The sequence below is a fragment of the Melanotaenia boesemani genome, chromosome 16 (genome assembly GCF_017639745.1).
Source record: "Melanotaenia boesemani isolate fMelBoe1 chromosome 16, fMelBoe1.pri, whole genome shotgun sequence".
Lineage (NCBI taxonomy): Eukaryota > Metazoa > Chordata > Actinopteri > Atheriniformes > Melanotaeniidae > Melanotaenia > Melanotaenia boesemani.
This window is the reverse complement of record NC_055697.1, coordinates 3,739,764-3,754,596: the sequence shown is the minus strand read 5'-3', so window position 1 is coordinate 3,754,596 and position 14,833 is coordinate 3,739,764. Positions and strand designations below refer to the sequence as shown.

The 14,833-nt window shown below is 43.4% G+C and overlaps 1 protein-coding gene across 1 annotated transcript in view; it reads right to left on the bottom strand.

Annotated features, from left to right (window-relative positions):
• piezo1 (piezo-type mechanosensitive ion channel component 1) overlaps positions 1 to 14,833 on the bottom strand; it is a 103,905-nt gene that overhangs the window by 34,178 nt on the left and 54,894 nt on the right. Inside the window, 9 exon segments of the mRNA XM_042010406.1 lie at positions 88 to 244; positions 743 to 847; positions 1,075 to 1,279; positions 4,945 to 5,145; positions 6,724 to 6,849; positions 10,753 to 10,929; positions 11,100 to 11,266; positions 12,676 to 12,755; positions 13,999 to 14,157. Of these exon segments, the coding sequence (XP_041866340.1) occupies positions 88 to 244; positions 743 to 847; positions 1,075 to 1,279; positions 4,945 to 5,145; positions 6,724 to 6,849; positions 10,753 to 10,929; positions 11,100 to 11,266; positions 12,676 to 12,755; positions 13,999 to 14,157 (1,377 nt within the window).

Genomic DNA, 14,833 nt, shown 5'->3' with positions numbered 1-14,833 from the left:
CCCATCACTCACCTGCTTGTTTTATCAAATAATCTTGTTTGTAACTTGGTTGTGACTGAGGTCCAGACTCTGATCTTCTGAATTTACCTGCAGTTGGTGAAGTTGGGCGCTGGGTTGAACAGCCGACCCTCCATCGGATCCGGATCATCGGAGTTCTCTCCAGCTAGAACCATCCACTCCTCTGTGTGTTCACACTCAAATACCTTCCATTGCTGTGACACACACATCAGCAGCACAAAGTCCGCTGTGGACAAACATCACTCTTCATCATCATCATAATTATCATTCTCATTATTCTCATCATCATAATTATCATCCAAATTATCTTCATCATAATTATGACCCTTATCATCGTTATTATCATAATTATCATCCTCATCTTCATCATAATTATCATTATCGTAATGATCATCCTCATCATCATCATCATCATAAGTATCATCATCATCATAATCATTATCATAATTAATCATACTCTTCATAATCATAATTATCTCCCTCCTCATCATCATAATAATCATTCTCATTATTCTCATCATCATAATTATCATCCAAATTATCTTCATCATAATTATGACCCTTATCATCGTTATTATCATAATTATCATCCTCATCTTCATCATAATTATCATTATTCTAATGATCATCCTCATCATCATCATAATAATCATCCTTATCTTCATGATTATCCTCCTCATCATGGTAATTATAATTATCATCATAATTATGCTGACCAACCAACCTATCAGGTTTCTGGAGTTGGGCTCTGTGTAGAAGTCGGGCAGGTAGATCCACTTAATGAGCGCTGAGTTCATCAGAACTGGAGTGTTCCACCTCCACGGGTAGTCTGCAGGAAACACACCTGGTTAGACTCATTACCACACTTCAGTTTTCTGGAATTCCTTGATAACAAAACAAACTACTTTCTTTTAATCAAATATTTCCGCAATAGATGGAACTTCAGATTAAAACAGATGTGCTAGTTTGGTGTTTGGTCCACACATACGAGGCAGGACTCCCAGTGATTGGGTGATATTGGTGAGATGTAACATATTTAGTTAAATTAGAGCTCACCTATGCAGAGAACAGGTGGGATTCCTACACACAGCAGATACTGGTAGATCATAAAGATGGACAAGAAGAGACAATATCTGGGCCAGATCCTGGCAATGGCTGCTCGCCGCCGCTTCACCAAGATGGCCACCATCCAGCAGCCATGGATTATCACTAAAAAGTTCATTCGCTGGCCAATCACATTCACCGTCATCAGGAAGCAAATCTTTTTTATAAAGGGAGACATGTTTAAAGATTAAAATCAAAGTAAAAAAAAAAAAAAAGAAGAAAATGATGATTGTTTTTCCAGATTAAACCCTCATAGAGGATAATCTCTCTTTTAACCTGTAATGTCTAAATTTATTTACAATTAGATATAAACAAAATAAAGATAGAAAAAAAAGACTGGATCAAAATACAATTATATAAGAAATAAATTAATAACAAATACATAAAAATAAGGAATAATGTAAAAACAAATACTTATATAATTATAAATAAAATGAATAAATAGATAAAAAGAAACAAATTGAAAAGAGGTTAGAAGTACTTTATTGCAAATTTGTGACAACAGGTGTCAAAGAGTTAAAAGATGATGCTAATACATTTCCATCTTTAGCGCATGCGCTAAAAGGTATGCAGCCTTTTCAGTCGCTCTGTAATTTTAACTTTTTCTTTATTTTACTTTTTCTTTGTACGTATTGTTTTATTGGCCATAAGTAGCTGCCCTCTCAATATATGGGTTGAGAGAGTTTTTGTACTTTATATTGCGGCAGAACTTTTACCCCTCCTTTATACTTGGCGCATGTGCATCACATTACAGCTGCACTGTGGTTTTGTTCCGACCTGCGTGACGCGGCATTTTATACCAGGAGCGTGTCAGGTGTGGAGCGCCCACGAGTGCAGTCCACCTAGCAGGATCTGCAAGATCACAAAATCACAGGAGAAGTGGAGAACTTGTGATTCTCCACTTCAAGGATAAATGCCTCGTCGTCTATGATGACAAAAAAAAAACAAAAAAAACACTGAGACCCTCTGACCGGTTAAACACATCATGTTTTTATGGTTCAGCAGCACAAATCTGCACTGGGGCTTTTTTTTTAAAAAAATACCGGAAGCTTTTACACTGTTCCCGTGTCTGATTTCTATCTGAACTGTGGAAATGACACATTATGGGTGCAAGAAGCGTCAAAAATAGACTTGGCGAGTAAATTTAGTGTAGCGCCGCGTAACATGACACACATGCACCCGGTATAAAACGGGTTACTTTCATGGTGAGTTGGGACAGCGCAGCGAGTACACGCCACTTGCTTTGTTTACTCCAGGGATCAGCTGATTGCCATGAAGCTGGTTGGACTAGCACACAGACCCATGGACTTACCGGCTGAAAACTGGAGGAAACACACTGAGGATGCAGAGGAGAAGGACAGAAGAAAAGAAAGAGGGAGGCGGCGAGACAGCAGAGGCGTACAGAGAGGAAAAGGTACAAGCCGTGTCTCCCGTCTTTTAGAACGTGAGGTCACTGGCAAATAAGATGGACAAGCTGACAGCACTAACCCGGAGTCAGAGGGAGTATCGGGAGTGTAGCTTCATGTGCTTTGTGGAGACATAACTGCATCAGAATATTCCTGATGACAACCTATCCATCGCTGGCTTTCACACTGTCCAGGCCAGGGAGGCGGGGGCTTGCTGTTCTTGTCAACAACCGGTGGTGTAGACCCACCCACATAACCATCAAAGAGCGAAGCTGTGGACTGTACACTAAACTGTGTACTGTTGGTCTTAGACCATATTATATGCATAGGAAACATCCCATGTCATCCAAGTGGTGGTTTATGTCCCTCCTTCTGCCAACCCCACTGCTGCATGTGACACGGTTCATGCTACCATCACCCGGTTACAGACTCAAAACCCAAGTGCTTTAATTGTGATCTCGGGTGACTTCAACCATGTCTCCATGGACACTACACTGTCAAACTTTGTGCAGTACGTGGACTGTCCCCCCAGAGAGGAGAGAACTTTAGACCTGTTGTATGCAAATACTAAAGATGCCAACAGTTCCTCCCCCTTTCCCCCACTGGGTAGATCAGACCACAACCTCATCCATCTGTCTTCATGCTATGCGCCTGTTGTGAAGAGGCAGCTGGTGACCACAAGTGCTGTTAGGAGATGGTCGGATGAGGCGTTGGGAGAAATTACAGGGATGCTTTGAAGCGACTGCTCAACCCCCTTCCAACTGGTCAAGAGCAAGCCTGAAACCCACCGCCACACCATCCTCTCTCCCTCCCTCTCCTACTGCACCTCTGCCTCCGGTTATAGACCTGACCTCCTTCACCTGTCAGCTTCACATGTAATCAGGTTGAGAAACAGCTAAGAAGACTCAGGCATGACAGCAGGACCGGATGGGGTGAATCCCTGTGTCCTTAAACCCTGTGCCTCCCAGCTCTGTGGAATCTTACACTACATCTTCATGATGAGTCTGACGGGTCCCAGTGCGGTGTAAGGCGTCATGCCACGTTCCTGTACCAAAGACCCCACGTCCCAGTGGCACCCAGGACTACAGACCCATGGCACTGACTTCACATGTCATAAAGATCCTTGAGAGACTCATACTAGATCAGCTCCACCATTAGAGCACATATGGACCCCCATCAGTTCCCATACCAGCATCGTCTTGGAGTTGAGGATGCCATCATCTACCTGCTCAATCGTGTCTACACCCACCTGGACCGGCAGGCGAGCACTGTGAGGGTTGTGTTTTTTTTTACTTTTCCAGTGCATTCAGTACCATCAGGCCGACGGTGAGAAGTTGACAGTGATGCAGGTGGAGGATTCCTTGGTGTTCTGGATTGTGGACTACCTGACTGGAAGACCACAGTATGTGCACCTGCAGCACTGTGTGTCGGACACAGTGGTCAGCAACAATGGAGCACCACAAGGGACTGTCCTCTCCCCCTTTCTGTTCACCCTCTACACATCTGACTGCAGCTACTGCACAGAGACCTGCCACCTTCAGAAAATTTCTGATGACTGCTGTAGGTGGATGTATCAGGGGAGGAGATGAGGTGGAATATCCAGCTGCTGTGGACTCCTTTGTCACATGGTGTGAGCTGGATCTTTATGTGACAAAGACCAAGGAACCATTGGTGGATTTTAGGTAATCCAAAGCACCAGTGACACTTGTTTTAATACAGAGCATCAATGTGAAAGTGGTGAAGGATTACAGATACCTTGGAGTGCATATTGATAATAAACTGGACTGGGTTAAGAACACTGCTGCACTTTACAAGAAGGGCCAGAGTCGTCTCTATTTGTTGAGGCGGCAAAGGTGGTTTAACATCTGCCAAACGCTGCTCAGGATGTTTTATGAGTCTGTGGTGGCCAGTGCTATCCTCTATGCTGCTGCATGCTGGGCAGCAGGGTGAGGGTTGCAATCAAACTGAACACACTGATCCACAAAGCCAGTAACGTGGTGGGGATGGAGCTGGACTCTCTGATGGTGGTGTCAGAGAGGAAAATGTTGTCCATAATAAAGACAGTACTGAACAATACCTGCCACCTGCTTCACAACCTGCTGATCAGTCACAGGTGTACGTTCAGTGAGAGACTGATACCATCTCAATGCTCCACTGAACCATACAAGAAATCTTTCCTACCTGTGGCCATCACACTATACTCACTGGCAGGATTAATCCTGGATCTGTTTATATAGATATTGCTACTAATCTGTATTTTTTTTTGTATTTTGATTTTTTTTTTTTTATCTTATCCTTTCTTTTTCCTTGGTACGGAGCGACTGGGTACACACAATTTCCTCCAAGATTAATGAAGTATTCTGATTTATTTTCTGGTCAGGCAGTGCTCACCTGCGAGCCTCCTCCAATCACTCACCTCCAATCCAAACTTGTAAAAGGCGTAGTTGAGCAGGTACTTGACACAAGGTATGAGGCCTTTGTCTAAAGTGTCTCTTTTAGCAGAAGGGAAGAGGGAGGGAATGAGAGGTGGGGATCGCTGGAGCTGTTGGTAATGGTGAGCTTGGTGACGATGCACAGTTGCCTCAAAAACCAGCAACATCAGTACAATCAAATGGTTCTGAAAAAAATCCAGACAGAAATTATATCAGCAGACCAGGAAAATGAAAGAAATAGGCTGAAAACCAGATCCTGACTTTGGCAGAGTTTCACTGGGATTTGCAAGCCTAAATGTACCTACAGCAGTAATAATGTAATGTCACACCACATGAAGACTGGTGGTTTTCCTAAAATATTTGGTCAAAAACACATCTGGTCCTGTTTAATGCAGTGGCAATTAAAGGTGGAACTGAGCAGCTACAAGCTGATAACCAGTCTCCTTTCTAAGTAAGACTGTAGAAAAAGGTCAAGATAACTTTATTAATACCCAAAGGTAGATTTGTTAGCAGTAAAACATAGGAGAGGTCATAACATAACATAATAACAGGCGTAGAAGAACAAAAAAATGCACAAACATGAAGAGTGGGATATAAATTAACCTTACGAAGAGTAAAACACCAATATAAAAAACCCAGTCACAACAAGTCAAAATGTAAAGATAAAAGAACAAAGAAAGCTGTCCTTCAGCTTCACAACTTCCTGACACTAAATACCTGTCCTGATGTCCACCTGTCAGGTTTTCATCCACCGCACTGAGACTGCTCTAGTTAAGGCCTTTAACGACACCCGCTTAAGCACAGACAGCAGAAACATTTCAGTCCTGGTCGTACTGGATCCACCCGAACATTTTAGTAGACCAGTTGGAAGACTGGGTTGGACTTATTGGTTTAATTGGTTTGAGGCAGGAACCAAAATAACCTGTGGAGTTCCCTAAGGCTCCATCCTGGGGCCACTGCTGTTCAACATCTACATGCTGCCACTCTGAAAAACAACTAAACATGTTACCACAGTTATGCTGATGACACACATATCTACATAACCATCTCAATAGGAGACTACAGTCCGATCCAAACTCTGATCAACTGGATCAAATTAAAGACTGGATCACTGTAAACTGCTGTTAGTTTACAAAGCAATCAGGATCTCCTGATTCATTACGAACCAATCAGATTCCTCATCAGGGTCAAATCACCACCGTTTATGCTGCTCACATGGAACAAATTCCCAGAATCCTGCAGGTCTGCAGGAACTCTGCTGCCTTGGGCCAAGGTTAAAAACTTTCGTATTTGCTGCCTTTTATCAGACACACCATTAATTCCTAACGTTTCATTCCCGCATTTTATCTCTTATTCTAGTTTGTAGAATTTTTTTAGCTCTTTTAAAGTGTGTATTAATGCACAGTTTAATGCATCCTCTGCACCCACTGTGATGTTTTAATGTTGAAACACTTTGAATTGTCTTGTACATCAAGCATGATGCACTAATGAAGCTGCCTTGCTTTGTAATGTCTGTACAACTGATCCTGCCTCGGACTCTGCAGGCGACCCACCAGCTTACATTCCTGTACCGCTGGAGGTTGGAGGTAAAACTGGGTCCACAGTTTTACCACAGTTTTCAGCAGACTGAAAGCTCAAAGATCAGAAAAGCTACTGAAGGACCATCACAGCAAAGAGTTCATCAAAACATGGAGAAGAGCTCTAACTGACAGTGTCATTTACATCATATAAAAGTTTATTCCTTCAACATGGATGTTACATACCTTACTATATCCCAGTGCAGTGTCATCCTTCCTGATGCCAAACCATTTGGCTGGATCTATCGGGTCCCTGTAGAGTGAAGACTTCTCAATCTCCTCCGGTAACAGGTTGGTGTCGTTTGTTAAAGGCTGTGAAGAAAAAATAAGATGACGAGATCCAAGCGGCATGTTTGGCCTGTCACCTGCTCTTTATTCCAATGTCACCCTGAGCCATAACATAAGATACACTGCTGTCAACATCCTGCTGCCTTGGAAACAACACTTCATCCTCCAGGCTTTCCAAAAACCAGCAGGGCTGGACTGAGGACATGCCCCACGCTTCAGTCTTTGTCATGGTGAAGGTGTTTTGTAAAGAAGTGCTCAGAGTAGAGGGATTCAGCTGGAGTCTGGATGTGTGGTCCAGACCTTTCAGCTTTATCATTTTTTATCATGATTTCATTATGAAAACATGCAGATTCATGGTTTTCTTCACTCAGACATGTTTTTCTTTTCTATCCTGAGAAGCCCGGATAACGGTGTTATCAAGTCTTACTATGTGGTTTTTCTACATGGTTCTTCAGTTTTTCAGCCTCGTCTGGCTCATCATCATTTATACAAGAAATTTTCTCCCAAAAGAAAAAGAAAAGAAAAAGTTGCTGCAAGTTTCCCATTAAAAATGTTGGTATTTAATTCACATTTGTTATATATGGACCTATTTACGGTGGCCGACAGGTGCAAACGCGCTGCAAATACAGAAACGTGCTGCATAAATGAAGACAACTGCAAGAAGAAAACCCGGCAAATTCACTGACACAACGGAGGTCTCTGGGTTTCTAGGGCCCGCGGTGCGATTTTACCTGAGAGAAAGGCAATGGTGAGAAGAACAGAAGTGATGGGAAGTTTGTTTCTGTATTTGCAGCGCGTTTGCACCTGTCGGCCACCGTACCCATTTCCTTTAGCACCGCAACATGAGTTCTTTGTTCCACAGTTTGTCAGCATTTATACCAAAAAGCTGTAAAAAAAAAACTTGTTCTTACTGTTAACCACTAAACTGCTGAGTCGTCTCAAATATTATTTCTTTTTAAATCTTCACAGACACAACAGATTGCCGACAAGCCCGATCCACAAAATCCCTCTGAAAATCCCTCCACTCAGACATTTCAAACTATTGTGAATATATTAAAGAACCATCTTAACCCCAAACCCATAGTGATAGCAGAGAGGTTTCGTTTCCATAACAGAAACCAGTCTAAGGATGAGAGCATATATGTCTGCTGCGCAGTTGCACAAACATGCCCAGTTTTGTGAATTTGGAACTGGACTTCTATGCGTCACAGATTTGTATGTGGTATTTACAGACAAAGCATGCAAAAGAGGCTGCTTTCAGAAAAGGGTCTTGCACTGGAATTGCAGTGTTAGTGGAGACAGTAGAAAGGGATGTTTTGGAACTGCAACAAAAGAGTGCGGAGAGAGGGCTGCATAAAATATCCATGACTGAATAAAACACAAATGTTACAGATATGGAAAAAACTCCCATAATGCAAATGACTGCTGGTTTAGGGAAAAGCAATGTAGGAGGTGTAACAGAGCAGGGCATGTAGAGAGTGTGTGCAAACAGACATTGGACAACAAGCAAACTCAAAAAGGAAAACCCCATCAGTGTTCTCCACACTAAAACTGTTGAAGGCTTTGTGTGCAGCTCAAGACAAACACTGGTGAAAAAGTGTGTCCTAAAGGCAAACTGCAAATGGAAGTGACATATAAGGAAAACACACAGCAGTTGGAACTGCATGTTCTGAAGTATGGAGGACCACCACTTTTTGGTCAGTCAGAAGCAAGTGTGAGTTTTTCCAGGAAAAAATATACTGTGGACATGCCAGTGACAAGCATTGCCTACACAAATCACGTGAGAAAGTGGAAAAAGTACTTCAGGCACCAAACCAGAGAATGTATCACAACTCAAGTCATATTTGGGCCTTACCAACTATTATCACAAGTGTCTTCCAAATCTTGCCATGCTGCTGCACCCGCTAAATGCACCACAGCAAAACGGACCGACATGGGAGCGACGGCAGAATGTGACAGAGCCATCAATGAGACGATGAGACTGATAACATCTGACGAGGTACTCACCCATTATGACCTTTCACGACCCATTAGACTGTTGTGTAATACTAGTCCCTGTGCAACTGGTTGTGTTTTGTCACCATCCATCCACCCATCCATCCATCCATCCACCCAATTCCACCCACCCACCCATCCATCCATCTATCCATCCATCCACCCAATTCCACCCACCCACCCATCCATCCATCTATCCATCCATCCATCCACCCATCCATACATCTATCCATCCACCCATCCATCCATCCATCCATCCATCCATCCACCGAATTCCACCCACCCACCCATCCATCCATCCATCCATCCATCCATCCATCCACCGAATTCCACCCATCCATCCATCTTCTTCTTATCCAGTGTCAGGTCGTGTCCAGGGGGGGTTCTGAGGTGCTCACAGGCCAGCCGAGAGATAAAGTCCCTCCAGTGTGCCCTGGGTTTTCCCCGAGGCCTCCTCCTGGTGGGAACACCTCACCAGGGAGGCGTCCAGGAGGTATCCTGACCAGATGCCTGAGCCTGTTAGGGTTCCTGTCTGTCTCCCCTGTGTGTGTGGTTCCCGGATTGCCCTAGTGTGTGTGTTTGGCTCCCTCTGTCTGTTTTGTGTGTCATGTCTGTACCTGGCCAGGAGGGTTACCAGAATATTCTAAGGCAGCAATCATCTCACCTGGCCTGATCACCCCACCAAGATCTCATCCATCATTCAAGCCACTGCAGTACTTAAACACCATCATTCTACATTCCACGCCGGATCGTCCAGTTACCCATCTGGTATATTGTGACCTCTCTAGTCTTCTGCTTTTGATTCTGTTTGTAATTAACAATATCCGTCTTATGCTTAGACTCCTGGTGCTACGGATCCTGCCAGCCCTGCCCAACTTGGATCCGTTCGCTCATCTCCAGCTCCTACCGGCTCCATGCCACGCTCTGCCTGCCCACCCGTTCTGTCTGGTCAGCTGTGACCCAATGCAGTCACCGGATTCTGAACTTGGACTAGACTGTTTCCTGATTCAACTCTAACCTTCATTAAAAACCCATTTCTATTTGATCCATCCTCTGCCTTCTGGTTGGTCTGTGTCTCGCTTACTCGCTGTAACAGAGCCACTTCATCTGGCTCCTCTGAATGTGGAGGAACAGTGACTCTACTCTGAGCCTCTCCCGGATCACCAAGCTTCTCACCCTATCGCCAAGGGAGAGCCCGTGGGAAACTTTGATGATTTTCCCTGTGGGAAAATTGCAGGGATCTTGCTGAATGACCTCTCAGTCCTGTATCAAATCAGAGTGCTAAACAAGGCTCACTTAAGAAATCAAAGCGACTCATTGGCTCGTAACTTTTTCCTCCTTCCATCAGCTGAGGAGGCCATTTATAAACACAATGTTTCTGAATGCAGTTGACGACCACTCCAAATGGCCAAAAGAAACAAAGACGACCACCTCAGAAATTACTATAGCTGCTCTTAGGCCCATTTTCTGTCAGAATGGCTAAGCTGAACTAATTTTTGAGTGACAACGGACCACAATTTACTTATGAGGAGTTCAGTCTGTTCATGAAGAGAAATGGCATCCAGCACCTTAAATCACTGGCGTCCTATAATCCAGCAAAAATGGGTTAGCTGACAGGTTTGTTCAAACTTTCAAAAGTCCATTAAAGCCATCGACAAGGAGAACAGGTCCTTGCAGCACAAAGTGGACAACTTTCTTTTCAGGTACTCCACGCTGCGAAAAAAAAAAAAACACCTGCGATGCTGTTCTTGAACTGGAACGTTAGGTCTTGCATTGATCTTCTGAAACCAGTTTTTTGAAGGGATGTACAAAACAAACAGTTATTTAAACTGGTTATTAGCAGCTCCCAAAAGATGTTGAAAGTTAAACTTTTGATCCCTCCCACTGCTCCGGCACAAGTGTGTTACCTGCTGAGAGTCTGATGTGTCTTACCTTGTCACAGGTATGGGAGTAGTCGTCAGGGTTGACTACTCTGAGCTGGTACAGCATTTTGCAGACAATGATGACACACACCCAGACGGTGGACAGGCAGGAGGCCATAGGTCTGAAGCGACAGTAGGGCATCGCCAGAGACCACAACACCACCAGAACCAGATTCATCACAGATGGCTGCAGACACAATTTTCCATTTTTTCTTTTTTAGATGTAAATAAAGATCACAACTGTTGCACAAACAAATGAGCAACAGCACTGACTGTAGTCAAAATAACAGCAAAAGCAGCTGTTCAGCATGCTGAGCTGTTTCATTCTCACACAGCACACATCCATCCTGCTGTTACCTCTTGAAGTGCAACCCACACAGTGAAAAAGGCCACCATCTTCAGGATGTGAAGCTCCAAAAACCTCCAGAGAAAAATCTGGACTCTGTCGAGATTGTCAGAGAACTTCCGGGATAACACCAACAACCTGTCCACCACCAGACCCCATTTACTGGGCGACAGCTCCACTGTACGAGGGCAGGGAAGGCAGAAGGAGAGAGGAGACAGTTTAAATCACGTTATAAATGCTTAGTGCACACAAACCAAGAGGGTAAAAACTGGGGTTGTAAATCACAAGTTCGATCACCATATTGTTTCTATAGCAGATAACGCTTCAATGTCCAGTATGTGACATCACATTAGGACATTGCTGTGTCACTACCAGTGTTCACTGGAGGTGTGTGTGTGATTCCAACAAGACACACACAATTAAACTTGACTGTTAATGTTGCTATGACGACGGTGTCTTCTTTAATGTTGCTATGACAATGCCTTCTACTCTTTTCCAGTTGAATTCAGGCTCGGCGCACCACAAACGGTGGTTGTGTTGAAAAGCTTTTAGAAGCATGAGCAGTGGAAGGGTCGGCTCTATGCACAGATGTCATTTCTATGATTCCACTGTCTGCCGTATAGGTTATATGGAAGGTTAAAAATTCACCTCCTGAATTCAGGAGAAAAACCTGAGTTGAAAATAAATGGGAGTTAATGGAGCTAGTGGTGGGTGAACTCTGCTCTCAGGGGATTGGCGAGAAAACGGTAAGATTTATCATAATGCTGGTCACATTTGGTGAAAAACGAGACAAATGACTACATTTTGATGCATAATTAGTATATATACGGGAGAAACCGTGGACACAATAGAAGTTTGTTTTGAGAATTTTTCAGAATAATTTTGAAGAGCAAAATTAGTTCATCACTCTAAAACAGCGATGTCAAACTCAAACAGCAGGCCAAAATGGGAAAACCCGGAACAAATTGAGGGCCGGTCTGGCTCAGTGTTCATTAAAAACTCATTAAAATGACCTTGTTGCACATACTGAACCTGGAACTAACACAGCTCATAAGTTATTGCCTATAAATATTAACCATTAAATAAATGAAATAATATCTGTTGCATTTCTTATGGCTCTATTTGTTTTTCTCATAGTAATTTTAAGTGAAAACGTTTTCTACAGGCAAACAATGGCCAAAAATAACTTTCTCATTTAAAAAATCAAATGCCCTGAAATAGCAAGAGAAGACATGCAAAAAGTTCAGTTTTCTACTCAGTGATGCTCACTAGTCTCAGGATGATATGCCAAAACCTCAAAAGCCAAAACGTGTCATGGTTCATAGGGAAAGTTATAGAATCTACAACGGCTGCCAACCTGTGAAGCCACAATACGAAATTAGATTAAATAAGAGTCATTTTACTGCCACAATCAGCTCTGGTTCATATTCAACATTTTTTCTCAGATTCCCTTAAAAACTCTAAAAACTCTGGCGCCTAAAGGGTTAACAACTCTGCTGCCGTTTGGAGGCTTAGTTTCCTGCTAACAGGAAGTGACCTCATCATGTTGTGGATGACTGGTTCATTGTCCTTTGTCTGCTTTCCTACCTTCGTCCTCAGGTTCCTCCTCAGCGTTCAGCTCTGCGTTACTGGAACAAGCTTCCTCCGTCTTCTCACTGCTCTTCTTCCTGGAAGCAGATTATTTCATTCCCTCTGGTTAAAACGTTAGAATAAGAAGCAAAGCTGAGTGTGACAACACACTGAACATGAAATGTGTTAATGAGAAACATGGTTTATTAGAACATTGCTGAAACTCAAAAGGCCCCATTTACCAGCAGCTGAACTCTTTCAGTTTTACAATTTTACTTGGTTTGCTGGATCCAAGAGGTTCAAACAGTAGAACGGGAGGCAGAACCTTCAGTTATCTGACCCGAACCAGCTCCCAGTTTGGGTTCAGGAGGCAGACTCCCTCTCTACCTTCAAACCTTCCTTTCTGATAAATCTGATAGTTCTAACAGTTAACTTGTATTTCTACGGCTCTCTCAGCAGGTGTTCCTGGATGAATCATGCATCCATTTCATCCCAGTTCTGGTCCTGATGGAGGTTTTCCTTCCGGTCCTGGACCTGATGGAGGTTTACCTTTCTGGTTCTGGTCCTGATGGAGGTTTACCTTTCTGGTTCTGGGCCTGATGGAGGTTTTCCTTTCTGGTCCAGCTTCTGATGGAGGTTTTCCTTTCTGGTCCTGGTCCTGGTCCTGATGGAGGTTTCCCTTCCCGGTTCTGGTCCTGATGGAGGTTTTCCAACCTGGTTCTGGTCCCGGTTCTGGTTTTCCTTTCTAGTTCCAGTCCTTTTGGAGGCTTTCCTTCCAGATCCTGGTCCTGATGGAGGTTTACCTTTCCGGTTCTGGTCCTGATGGAGGCTTTCCTTTCCGGTTCTGGTCCTGATGGAGGCTTTCCTTTCCGGTTCTGGTCCTGGTGGAGGTTTTCCTTTTCGGTTCTGGTTCTGGTCCTGATGGAGGTTTTCCTTTTCGGTTCTGGTCCTGGTGGAGGTTTTCCTTTCCAGTTCTGGTCCTGATGGAGGTTTTCCATCCCGGTTCTGATAGGCGATTATGTATAAGAACTGGTTTACAGGTAAATGAGCTGGACTGGTTGCGTCAAAGTTCAGAGGGACAATCTGCTGCAGGATGATAAGGCTGCTGTGTGACTGCTCTGTGAAAATGGGCCTGAAATCTAGCCTGTCAGCTGAAAGACAACCAAGGAAACTGGAAGAGCTGGAATTCATGTTATTCATACAAAACATCCTACATTTAACTCCAATTACAGGCAGGAAAGAAACAAAAGAGGGAAAATAGCTTAAAGAAGTGAATACAATTGCATTGCTTTGTGACTTTGTGACACGAATAAAGAAACTAGAGGAAAAACTTTGTATTACTTGGGTTTTGGGGTGACGTGGTCCAGGTCAGTGATTCTCATGAAGGGTTTGTGGAAGTAGTGCAGCTGCAGGATGCAGGCCAGCAGGAAGAACCCTGGGATGAGGATACTGGTGAAGAGTTCAGACAGAGCAAAGGTCTCCAGGCCAATCGCTGCCAGCCTGAGGATCACACATACACAAGCATTTATTCTCCGTCCATATCTATATAAATTCAATAAAATGAAAATTGAACAAAACAATGACCACATTAAATCTTAAGACACCAACAGAAATGTTCTTACTTTAATTCTGTTTTTTTTTTCTAACTTAAGCTTTTAATACCAGTATAAACCAGTGTGTAGCAGCTGTCAGACTGGGAGGTAAAATGATGTAAAATGAATGTATGAATAGATAAAGCAGCATAAAGGCCGACCAGAAGAAGAAAGCAGAATTTATTACTAACAGAACTTTGTAGAAATAACACACAGACCAACAGTGACCAAGTCTTTTCTCATCTCATCGTTCTCTGAAGTCTTGGCTTTCAGGAGAAAAAATATTGGCATTGAAACAAACACACAACAGAAACTATTTCCATGTTTCCACTTTTTCCTCATTTCCAGTTATTCCTGCTACTATTTACCTGCTATCCTCACTAAACCAACTCCAGCTCAGCTGCTTTGTGGCGCCACCGTGCATCAGAAACGTCTTCTTGGCTTTATTCCAGCCATAGAGGAGCATTATTTTTCTTCTTTTCACACACACATAGAACTTTCTGCTCACTGGTTGATCTTTGGCTGCTCCTGACTGGACGTTACCGTCAATCTAAGCTCTCTGATTGGTGGAAAGTCTGACAGGA